At 35.3% G+C, this 12148-nt stretch overlaps 2 protein-coding genes across 2 annotated transcripts; both read right to left on the reverse strand.

Annotated features, from left to right (window-relative positions):
- Positions 1-3365: 3365 nt before the first annotated feature.
- LOC123917073 (peroxisome biogenesis protein 19-2-like) lies at positions 3366-8565 on the reverse strand. Its single transcript, XM_045968693.1, has 6 exons — positions 8384-8565; positions 8034-8242; positions 7914-7962; positions 7524-7815; positions 4511-4827; positions 3366-3703 (listed from the first exon to the last, which is right to left on the reverse strand). Exons 2-6 carry the CDS (start codon positions 8071-8073, stop codon positions 3655-3657), a joined length of 747 nt encoding a protein of 248 aa, XP_045824649.1. The 5' UTR covers positions 8074-8242; positions 8384-8565; the 3' UTR covers positions 3366-3654.
- An 833-nt stretch (positions 8566-9398) lies between these two features.
- On the reverse strand, positions 9399-11728 carry LOC123915713 (cytochrome P450 736A117-like). Its single transcript, XM_045966923.1, has 2 exons — positions 10601-11728; positions 9399-10298 (listed from the first exon to the last, which is right to left on the reverse strand). The coding sequence occupies exons 1-2, from the start codon at positions 11537-11539 to the stop codon at positions 9681-9683; spliced, it is 1557 nt and encodes a 518-aa protein (XP_045822879.1). The 5' UTR covers positions 11540-11728; the 3' UTR covers positions 9399-9680.
- Positions 11729-12148: the final 420 nt, after the last annotated feature.

Here is a 12148-nt window from a genome sequence, read left to right on the forward strand (position 1 = left end):
CAGCAGCAAGTTTTCTGCCATCAGCTAGCTTTATACTAGACCTCTTGCTTGCATCAAAATTGGTTAACCATTCTCCATGTGGTGTCATATGATTTGAGCACCCTGAATCAAGAAACCATTCTTCATTTTTCTCACATTCATCTCCTATAGTAGCTATCATCAAGACTGACTTGACATCAGTTTCTTCTGCTACATTAGCCTCTTGTTGATCTTTCTTGTACCAACACTCATCTGCAAAATGGCCAAGCTTCTCACAATTGTAGCATTTCACCTTGCTTTTATCAAAGTTCTTCTTCTTGTTTTTACCTTTGACAAAACCGCCTCCTTTAGAAGATTCAGCTTTGTCATCAGTTTTTGAACTCTGATCTTTAAGCCACTTTGGTTTATCTTTCGCTTTCTTTTTATAATTCTTGCCATTGTCATCTTTCTTGTTGGTTTGAGCTTGCAGGGCTTGTTGATTCACCTTTTCTGAACCTCTACTAAGTACTTTAATCTCATGTGCTTCCAAAGCACTTTGCAATTCCTCAATTTTCATAGTAGCTGTATCTTTCACATATTTTATAGCTATTACTACATTATCAAAGTTTGGAGTTAAGGACCTGAGCACTTTCTCTACTACCATTTCATCAGTGACAGTCTCTCCACAGTTTTGCATTTGATGTACAAGTGCAAGTAGTTTTGAGAAGAAATCACTTACTTTTTGATCCTCCTCCATCACCATAGACTCGTATTGCCTTCTAAACGCCTGCAATTTCACCTTCTTGACCTTGGTACCACCATCATGGTAACCCTCAAGTATATCCCAAGCTTCTTTGGACTTAGTAGATTTTGAAATCTTTTCAAAATGCTGTGCATCACAATTCTGCTGGATATAGAACAAAGCCTTACAGTCTTTCTTCTTATTTTATTTGTATGTGTTTCTCTGATCATTGGTTGGGTTTGCTCCCAACTCATCATATCCATTTAGCACAACCTCAAGACACTCTTGTGCTCCAAATAAAGACTTCATCACTGCACTCCATCTGTCCCAATTCTTTCCATCAAGAATCAGAATGTTCGTACCAAAACCTTGAGTGTTCATCTTGAAACTTCAAGAAATCAATCTACACAACTCACTTAGTGTTTCTCCAATTGATTCCTTCACAATTCACTCTTGTTACCTGTGATTGAACCATGCTCTTGATGCCAATTATTGGCGCAGCAGAAGCAAGAGTTTGCTTGGTTCACCAGCACAAGCTGCAGGCTCAGCAGGCTTGATTGCAGGCACAGGCACGCACGCAGTAGGCACAGAACGCAGGCAAGCTCATAGGCGCGCAGACTTGAGCTTGAGCACACACACAGTTTTGCAAAAGCTGTGTTATACAAGATGAAAACTTTTTTGTTGATTTTGATTAAGAACTGGGTATGAAAACTTAGGGAAAATAGAGAATTTTATTCTTCCTTATTGGGCCACAAAAGTATATTACAAATGAATGCACTCTAATGCATTTATAGTGGTTGGCTTGTACAACAAGTAAGCTCAACCACTAGGCCTAACAAACTCCTAACTAACAAAGTTAGTTTCTAACAAACTAACCAACTTCAAGTTAGTTGTAACTAACTCTTATTTAACTACTAACTAACAAATTCAAGATGAATTATATCATTTCTTAACACTCCTAACTAAACCCTAGCCGCAGTTCATTCTTTCTCTCACGCTATCGTACTCTCTTCTCTCACTCTCACGATCCAAACTTCTTCAACCTTCATCTGGTGTTTCTTCTACGACCTTCATCTGTTGTTTCTTCTTCAACCTCGGATGATTAGATTTAGACTTTGATGATGAACTTGAGTTTTAATTTTTAGTTACTTTATTAATCTAAGTGTTGGAGACTTGGACTTTTGCTTATTTATTTTGCTTGATTGGTAATTTTTAGTTACTTTATGATGAAGAAGGTGTTGTAGACTTGAGCTATGTTGCATGGGTACTCCATTTTAGACCGAGTACCGGTACCGGGTACCGGTACGCGTATGGTACTCCCCCGGTACGCATCGACGCCGTACCTTTTTTTTTTTGTTTTTTGCAACGGGTACACGCGTGGTACACCTGTGGTACTCGCGTGGTACACCAATCCAAAAAAACACGATTTTTTTTCTCCTTTTTCTTTTATTATTAGTTTTTTTTATAGGAAGATTTACGTTTTTTATTTGTTTATAATATAAAGTAGCAATTATTGGTAAAAAACAATAACAAAGTAGCCGCCGGAATTATTCACTCATTCATTGAAAAGGAATAGACTAAATTTAAAGAGAGATGAAGATCTAGTTTTTATTCATACCAATCTTCGTGTTCTCTCAAGAAAGAGAAATATTAATATTTATAATGAAAGTACAACAAAAATGTGGGATATTCGTAGAGATGAATGAGATTTATTTAATATATAGTTGTTATTCTTGAAATTGCTAGTCTTTCTCGCGGTGAACCTAACTAAAGGTCACTTTTTTAGTGATGATGAAGAGAGAAATAATTGACTCTTTTTGAGCTAATTGGTTTTTAATTTCATATTTTGTTGTTTCTAATAATTTAAATTACATTTAAAGTGTGTTGTGATATTTTTTATGTTTAATTATTTGTTTTAACAATATAACTATATTATTTGATATATATAATTATATTTTTTAAAAAAATTATAGGGACGTACCCGTACCTTAATTTTTCTAAAAATGACGTACCCCGTACCGGTACCGGTATACCGGTACCGGTATACCGGTACCGTACCCGCACCCGGGCAACATAGGACTTGAGATTTGTGTTTTTAATTTATAATTTATGAATGTTTTATGAATTTTGAGATGTTTGTTTAATTTTACATTAATTATATGTTTATAATATTATTTATGTAATTTATAAATAAAAAAAAATAATAGCGGCATCCCGGCCATCACGCTCCCCGGGGTGCCGCTATCCCAGTTTTGGGGCTGGCCGCTCCGCTCCGCGATCCAGAATTAACTACCATGCCAGTGAGCATAAAAAGAAGCAGAAAATACACAACTGAAAATGTTTTTCCCATTGACATCTCCAGCCAATCAAAACCGTGGAATATAATTAAGTTCATATTGCAATTACGTAATTGGCCAATGAATTGCCAAAATTAATTGAACTTGAAAGCTTTGTCTTAAGTGCAGGCGCTGGTTACTTCCATTTTTATAAACGTAATTTTCAATTGATTTTCTTAATAATGATAATTAAAACGAAACTAACTAGTCCTGTGAGCTTGAGTCTTGACTCAGTTGGTAGGACATTACATTATATATGTAGGGGATCGGGGTTCGATCCCTAGCCATTCCACTTATCCACCATAAGGGTGTGTTTGGATCGAGGTAAATGGAGATTAAATGAGAAATTCTTTTAAAATTATCATAAAGTACATTTTGTTTGAACCTAGCAGCTCGGCGCACTGTCATTGGTCTCATAAAATATGAATGGACAAATCCTTGGATCATATACAATCTTGAAGGGAGGCTATAAAAAGTGAGATCCTGTAACCATACACAATAAGCAGGAAAAGAACAACTTAATGCATAAAACTATATTATTCTGACAAGTGAAAAAAAAAAAGTTCCTGAAAATCTGCAAACCAGTAGCTGCTATGTAATAAGAGGGAGGAAACAACTTCACATTATTGCACAATTTGTCTGAGATGCGTCAAGCATTTCTGGAGATCTGCAGACGGAAATGTTCACATTAGCTGATGTCACACATAATATATATATGTAGTTTGACAACTACAAGATAAAAATTAAAAATATAGCACCAAGTTTTCAGAAAAGCAGAAGGTATAACGTGACGGTTGATGTTATCGAGTGCCAAATATTTGGATCTTCTCCAATGTTCATAATCTCTAAAGTAGTGCTAGCAACACTTCAAGTCTTTAACACTATTTCCAACATTCGCTCTCTTATTGAGTGAAATACACGTGGGTCTGTTGCTAGCACTATTCTTCTCTCCCTCTTTCTACAACAAAAAACCATTCTTCTATCTCTCTAAATTTCTTTCCGTCTCTTCATCTTTTCCTCATTTTCTCTCTCCCACCACAAACATCTTTGATGTCAGAGGTTCAATCCTCAACTAGGATCACAGGCTAAGGTTGTGTAACTTCAATATATAGTATTTTTAAAATAAAAAAACTTCAGTACTAATTTAACGAGCAGTAATTCCTTGCAAGTTAGATCACATAATTGCAAAAACATTTCATTTGACATGCAAAGTAACTTTTTATATATCATGAGTTGCAAATTTATATATCATGAGTTGCAAATTTATTTGAGTGAGTACCGAGTATCAGACATTAGCCATAAATATGAACTGCTTTATTATAGTCAACTTACACAACCTATTCATTTTCCATGACAAATCATTCATTATGAGTATCGAGGAAGCTGAAATGAAACTATATAAATTTGTGTTCATGCATAAGTATTTGAGTTTGAAATAAGCTAACAGAGATTACTGCTACAAGAAGGAACTTACAACTGGCCAAGGCTGGCTAAATCGAAATCGGGAGCAAGCTCCTGGACAATATCATTTGGAGGTTGTCCACAGTCTTGCATTTTCTGCATGAGCTCAACAATCTTGGTGAAGTTTCCAGAATCTTTTTCATAAACTTCATTAAGATTCCGTATCAGACTGTATTGGTTTGAATACCGTTCGTATTCTTCTTTGGTTAAACTGGCTTTATGCTCATCCAACCACTTAGGATACCTTTCTCCAATTTCCTTCATTGGTTCAGCAAGTATTTCCTTGGACAAAAGTTGTTGCATCATAGTCTCCACAATAGATTCCATGTCCTAACAAAATTAATAAAATTATCAGCACTAATTCCAAGTTCCAACACAGAAAGTTAATATACATTAATCAATCAAGAGTACATTAAACCGAAGTTGCTTCTGTTATTGCCTATTGGACACATCAAGCTCGTTATCATAACTACAAAACTTAAGTAAACTATAAATCCAATACTAAGTTACTCATCTAGTTGAGTAATTGAGTTCTAAAACAACACTTTGACCTGAGGTACTTGTGGAAGCAGTTAGTGATACAATCAAATTTTGAGGCAGAAACTTTTTGTATGGCATTTGCACAAAACTAAAGTCATTTGACATACTTGAAAACAGTACATTGAAGACCACACACAAGAAAAAGAAAAAAAAAAAACCCATCTGATTATTAAGTAAAATGTCCCAGTGTGATTGAATTATAATAACCCAATGTCCATCTGATTGAATTATAATAACCCAATGTGTTGCATACAGTAAGATCCCTGCGTTTGATTAAAATAAATGGTAAACATTAGCACAGACACTTCTCTAAAGTGTCATGTCAGCGTGTCAGACACGTTTCAAACAACCATACTTCTTGAACAAGCTTTGGACACATTAGAGTTGTGCCTGATGTCCGTATTAGAGTTTTTGCTTGATAGATTATAGCAAAGTTTTTCTGAGGAATGTTAACTAAGATTAGACCAAAATGCAGTTAATCACCAACATAGGTTTCTAAAGCATGAGATATTAATCTAATTTTTTTAAGGCTTAATTAGTAAAATGGTCCCTTAAAGACATTTTTGGTTTCATATTGGTCCCTTAAAGAAAAAAAGGTCCAAATAGGTCCCTTAAAGAAAAAAAAGTCCGAATAGGTCCCTTAAAGACATATCCGTTAATCAGTTTGGTCCTATTTAGACCTCTTTTTAGGGACCAAACTGATTAATAGAGATGTCTTTAAGGGACTTATTCGGACTTTTTTTCTTTAAGGGACCTATTTGAACCTTTTTTTCTTTAAGGGACCAATCTGAAACCAAAAATGTCTTTAAGGGACCATTTTATTAATTAAGTCCTTTTTTAATATTAAACAATAACAAGATAAAAGCATAAAGGCTATATATTTATATAGTCCAATCCAAGATAACCTAAAGATATGTGTATAAGAATGGACAACTCTCACCTTACAAACCAATTTGAAAATTGCTCTTTAGGCCCCCTTGCATTGCTCTCAGACCCCTCAAACTGACAAAATTGCCCCTATGGTAATTTCGGTACTTAGGATCCGAAATAATATAACTTCGGAAGATAGGAACCAAACTCTGCTAAGCAAGAAAGAATCACAAAGAGCTTAAACAAAACTCGGTGTTGTGTGGCAGTGAGAATACAATAGTAATGAAATATCACAATTGCTTGAATGGTTGCATAATTGAAACAAGTGTATAGGCAACAATATCAAATATTTCCTTGGTTGGCAATTTGTGTACCAGAAATATCAATTTCGGGACCATAAATTGAGAGACAACCTAAAATATCAATTTCATGACCCGAAATTGAACTTGAAAAATCAATTGCTTTTACCAGACAATATGCTAATACATATTAAGAAAACAGAGTAAAATTTGTTTCTGCCGCATGAAGTGAGACGAATGGAAGGGATTGAATGGATTGAAATTGTTGTTCTTGTTTTCGCCCTCAAAATCGCACTCAAGAGGGAGAGACACAGTTGTTTTCGCAAAGTGATGAAGTTTCTGGGTTTAACTGCTATATTACACCAGTTCGGTACGCAAATACCAAAATTACCATGTTCGGGTTTTACATTACGAAGCTGAGCGTTTTCGGTACATAGCTACCAATTAACTGACTCGAACAGGTGTTGTGACCATTAAACACAACTTCGGCAAGTATGAACCGAAATTATGTATTAAGTATAGCTATCACGTTTTACAAGCCCAACAACGTGGAAGTGGCTAAAATAAAGGAACAACCAACAACTATCATCTCTTAACAATTAGGATTAGTGACTCAGCAAAATAGAAACAACAAACTTCACTAAAACTACTCCTATGACCACAAATTATGCTCCACTACTTACTCAACATAATCATGCTTCCTGGATTACAATTTCAGGAACCTTGCATAACTCATTTTTGTTGGAGACCTTTGCTTTGAGTTTTGCCTTCTTATCCACTCATCTTACAATTATAAAAAAATATCGAGGAAAACAAATTCAGGAAGCATAATTCCACCCTCAACACTTTGTGTTTTTCGTAACTGATGAACCGATTGAGTTTAAAACCGTATAATACAGAGCTTCAGGTGCAGCTACCGAACCATATAACACGACTTCGGTTTGCAGGAACCGAAAACATAGGTTTCGGATAGGTTTCGGTTTGTAGTTACCGAACGAAACGGAGACCAAAAATTGGGGTATTTTAGGATTTTAGGGGGGTTTGAGAGCAACGCAGAGGCCTAAAAAGCAATTTTCAACCAATTTTGTATGGGTTGAGTTAGGCCCAACCCAAATTCTAAAATGGTATGAGAGCCTATCTATTGGGCAACCTGCTATTAGGTTTTTGGCTATCCACCATTTATATTCACACGCACCAAGTCCAATCCTTATCCTTACGTTACAAGCCAATTTTGTAAGGGTCAGACCCAAACCCAAATCCTAAACAAGAGTAGTCATATATTGAGCACATAAATAGGATAATGGAATGAATTAGCACCTGAGAGCCAGCAAGTTCTTCAAACTGTTTAACCCAATCTTCCATCATGCCATCTTTACCCAAATCATCAGCAGCACCGACACCGGGCGGGGTGATGAATTCAAGGCCCTTAACTGCCTCTTTAGTTTGCTCCCTGAGCTTGTTGAGAGCTTCAGATACATGAGCATCTTTGGAAACCTTTTGTTTACCCTTTTTCTTTGTTCTCAAATCAGGTAAACCTAATCCTAATCCTTGAACCCCTGAGGGTAGAGAAGGAGACTCATTTTTGTTGGAAGTTTGTTCGCCCCCGTTTCTAATAAGAAAACATAAATAAAGAAACAGCGTTTGAGATTGGAGTAAAGAAATAAAAAAGGAAAATATTGCAAAAGAGTGAATGAGAGAGTGAGAGACCTTGGAAGGGAAGAATTTAGGTTGAGGGTCTGGAAATCATCTAAAGCACCTGAAAATATTGAATAGAATGAGTTAGAGAGAGATAAAGGAGAGAGAGATGAAGAGATAGAGAGAGCTTACTGTCGAGGAGTTGGTCGAGGTCGTCGGAGTGGTCGGCCATGGTTGTCTGTCTGTCTGTGACTGCCAAACTCCTATAGTTGTTGGAATGAACAAAAACTGCAAGAAACAACCAACCCGGCCCAATGCTAATGCAACTCTGTTTTGATCCACTTCCAACTAATATGAAAGATAGCTCTCATCTCACCATAGTGGTGAAGAATCCTCCATTGCTGCAAAACAAACATGTTAACAATTGAATCAAAACTGCAGCCAGCCATAAAACATGTAATCATGCTTATACATCTTCTATAGATCTATAATAAGAAAAACAGTAAATAATAATGAGAAAATAAATAAATAAATAAACTTACCAGAGAGAGGGTGAAGACGGAATCTGCGTTCTTGAGATAGCAAGGAAAGAGCGGCGGCTGCTGTTTGTTACCTATCCAGCCCTTCCTTTTCTCCCAGTGTAGACGGTAGTGGTGCCTCTGTCTTTGTTTTTTGAGGAGTAGTATATGTGGCGTGCAGTGGTTTAAGTTGTTTCAGCCTTTGTATCGTACTCTCTTCGTGCACGGTTTTGTTTGGTTTGCGGTTTTTATTTCAGAAAACCGAACCAAACCAAACCGTAATACTTAACTTAACTCTATCAACTATTAGCAATCATTAATCAACCTAAATTGAGTCCATAAAATAGTAGGCTGTCAAAACATTTCATTTCACGTGATCCAGAACTATATTGTTGATCTTTAAAATAAGTCTAAAAAGGTTTAGCGGCGCAGCTTGTTGCCCGTCTACTCATATGTAATTATTATAATTATAATATATAAAATAAGTTATTATGTATATGCAATTTCTATATATGCATATTGTATCATGTAAACAACAAAATAAATTAAAATTTTCTATGTTTATTTTGTAACAAGTTTGATAGGCTTGTTTCCTATGAAATTATTCCTCGGAAATTGACAAAATTCTTGTAGTGTCGGCATGTTGAAATTCTTGGGATAATTTAATTCCAAGTGAAAAAAATTCTTGGGATAGTTTAGTTCCAAGTGAAGTATACTCTTTATGGTGGAGTATGATTATCGGTATAGACAATGGAAATGGAAGATGGAACTCTTGCAATCAAGGTGGAGACTATTGGGGTTGATTGTTAAGTCTCACATCGCCTAGTTTTTTAAATAAAGGAGGTTAAAAAATTAGTTATTGGAAAAGTCCCACATCGCTTAGAGTGGTGAAGCAAGACGGAAATCAAGGTATATATTAGACTTAAGTTATTTGGAAGAGTATTATTGAAGGATAGTGTTATTATACATAATAATTAAGAGAAAGGATTTGAAAATCATTTTGAAGAGCCAAGAGGATGAAAAGTGAAAACATGGAACATGAGTATGCAAAGTAAAACATCATTGTAACTTCTGAATTACTTGGAATTACAAGGATTGAAACCTTTCACTTCACTTAATAGTTAATACAACTAAATTGATTGACACCTTACAATTTTAATGACTAATTGATGTCTTAAGTACTCAAACTAAACATCAATATACATTGTTCAATCACAGTTATTAATAACAATAACACATAAATATTAAAACATACTTTCAAACAATGCCTTCAAACAAAGTTCCCTCTTTTTAATAATGATATTCTTGCTATTTTAACTGTTTATTCATTTCTGTCATATTTGGTAGCAACTGCAATTAGAGGATATTTTCGACGACAAGTAAGGCCATTAGTTTCAGACATGTCCAAATCCTTTCCTTCTACTCCATCAGGCAATTTCCAATCAAATTGGTTAACAAGGTTTGCTAAAACCAATTCATTGATAGAAATAGCAAAAGTCACTCCAGGACAACCTCTCCTTCCTGCTCCAAATGGTATAAGTTCAAAATCCAATCCTTTATAATCTATTGAACTATTCATGAACCTTTCTGGTTTAAACTCTAGAGGTTTCTCCCAAATTGAAGAGTCTCTTGCAATTGCCCAAGCATTCACTATCACATGTGAACCAGCTGCTATGTCATAGCCATCTAATTTGATATCTTCCATAGTTCTCCGAGGGACTAATAAGGGTACCGGGATATGCAGGCGAAGAGTTTCTTTGATCACAGCCTTTAAGTAGTTCATGTTAACCAAATCCTCCTCAGTTACATGAGTTCTGTTACCAACCACAGTTCTGACCTCATCTTGCAATTTATGCATCACAGTTTGATGTCTTAGTAGTTCTGACAATGCCCATTCTAGGACTGTGTAGGTAGTATCAGTTCCAGCAGCAAACATGTCCTACAGAAAAAGTAAGACAACATTAATATTTGATAAAATGAACACCAAAACTTCAACAAAATCACGATAACATCGTAATTTTGACAGATTCAAAAGGCAACACCTTAGACTACAATGGCTGAAAAACCATTACAGATCAAGGCAAAGACAACGGTTTTATGAAGATAGGCAAAAAAAAAATTAAAGAAGTTAAATTAGCCCACCCAATTTATTTTTTTTAGATTAAAAATGTTGTTATACACAAAAATGTGTCGTAAGTAATATAACTAAAAGAAGGAATAAAAAAAAAGTGATATTCTTACCAGTAACAAACCCTTAATTGCAGTTTTATCCAATGAGAAGCCAGTATCATTGCTCTTTTGAACTGAAAGCAAAACGTCCACAAAATCACTGTTATCTTCACCAACATGGCCATCAAATCTACTACCACTGATGTGCTCCTCAATAACTTTGTCAAAAAATTCATCCAAATGTTTGGCCACTTTTTCCGCCTTGCTATAAAAACCATTAAACTTACCCAACCAACTAAGCCAAGGTATATAATCTCCTATAAAGAAAATAATCAATAACTCTCCAAACTCCAACATTAGCTCCGGCAACACTCCGCCTTCCTCACGGTATCTTTTTCCTAGAACCACCCTGCATGTTATATCATTAGTAATTGTAGAGCACACCTCTGATAAATTCACAGAAGTATTCTTCTGTTGAATGATGCTTTGCATCACTTTTGCAGTTTCTTCCTCTCTAATACAACGATAAGATTCAACTCTTTTGTTACTCAAAAGGTTTATCACACTGAGACTCCTTACCTGTTTCCAATACTCACCATATCCACAACTTGCCACATCTTTGGAACAGTAGAAAAGGATATCGAAGATTTTACGATGTGGCCTATCACAACAGACCGAGTCATGAGTTTTCAATACTTTACTAGCTGCATCAGCAGAGGAAACTACAATGACTGGAACCTTTCCAAAATAAAGAAGCATTAGAGGTCCATATTTTTGAGCAAAATTTTGGAGTGATCGGTGAGGGAATAAGCTAAGTTGATGGAGATTACCAAGTATAGGCAATCTTGGAGGTGAAGGTGGTGAGTTTTTTTGTGTGACAGAAGAATTGTTGAAAAACCATTTGATGAAGAAGAAAAGAGAAAGTACTAGTAGAAAGATAGTGACAAAAAGCATAGGGAATAATGAGTAGAAGTTTTTCTCTAAAAAAGAAGTTTGTAGAAAGGTTGACATGGGATTAATTAAGCTTTTCTCTAATATATCACTTGGTGTTTTGATGTTTGTTGTTGGTTCTTCTTCTGATATGGTCCTCTTTATATAATGGTGACTGAGTGATTAAGTTAAGATAAATGAATTAATAAAGGATATTGAAAAACTGTATTTCTGTATAATGATTTGTGTCTAATGATTGTCCCAAAAATTAGGGGTGAGTATGAACCCGAGACCCGACTCGAAACCGATATAACCGACAACACATTGAAGCATTCGGTCGGGTGCGGGTCGAGTCTCGGGTCAACAAATTGCGAAAAGCCGGGCATGAACGGTTGCATACGGGCGGGTGCGAGTATTTAAAATTCTATCTCTCCATAACCGAAACCGACCGAACAACCATTAGATGCAAATTATTTTTTTTTCTTCTCTCCCTTTCAATCTAATATACTCTTCTCTTTGTTATTTTTATCCATCTTTGATATAAGATAAAAATGTTATATTTTACAAAGCTTATAATTAATAATATGGTGATAAAGAAGGTGGGAAAGATATTCTAATATATATATTCTAGATCTATTTTAATTTCTACGTCTTTTCTACTTGATATTTTATTATCTTTAGATCTACATA

Source organism: Trifolium pratense, linkage group LG3 (assembly GCF_020283565.1).
Source record: "Trifolium pratense cultivar HEN17-A07 linkage group LG3, ARS_RC_1.1, whole genome shotgun sequence".
In the NCBI taxonomy this organism is placed as follows: domain Eukaryota; kingdom Viridiplantae; phylum Streptophyta; class Magnoliopsida; order Fabales; family Fabaceae; genus Trifolium; species Trifolium pratense.

Coding starts and splice junctions, on each gene's coding strand:
- LOC123917073 (XM_045968693.1), bottom strand. CDS start 8,073: ATGGCCGACCACTCCGACGACCTCGACCAACTCCTCGACA. Junction 4,828..7,523: donor AAGAACTTGCTGGCTCTCAG/GTGCTAATTCAT, acceptor TAATTTTGTTAG/GACATGGAATCTATTGTGGA. Junction 3,704..4,510: donor TTAGCCAGCCTTGGCCAGTT/GTAAGTTCCTTC, acceptor TTCCGTCTGCAG/ATCTCCAGAAATGCTTGACG.
- LOC123915713 (XM_045966923.1), bottom strand. CDS start 11,539: ATGTCAACCTTTCTACAAACTTCTTTTTTAGAGAAAAACTTCTACTCA. Junction 10,299..10,600: donor CAATTAAGGGTTTGTTACTG/GTAAGAATATCA, acceptor CTTTTTCTGTAG/GACATGTTTGCTGCTGGAAC.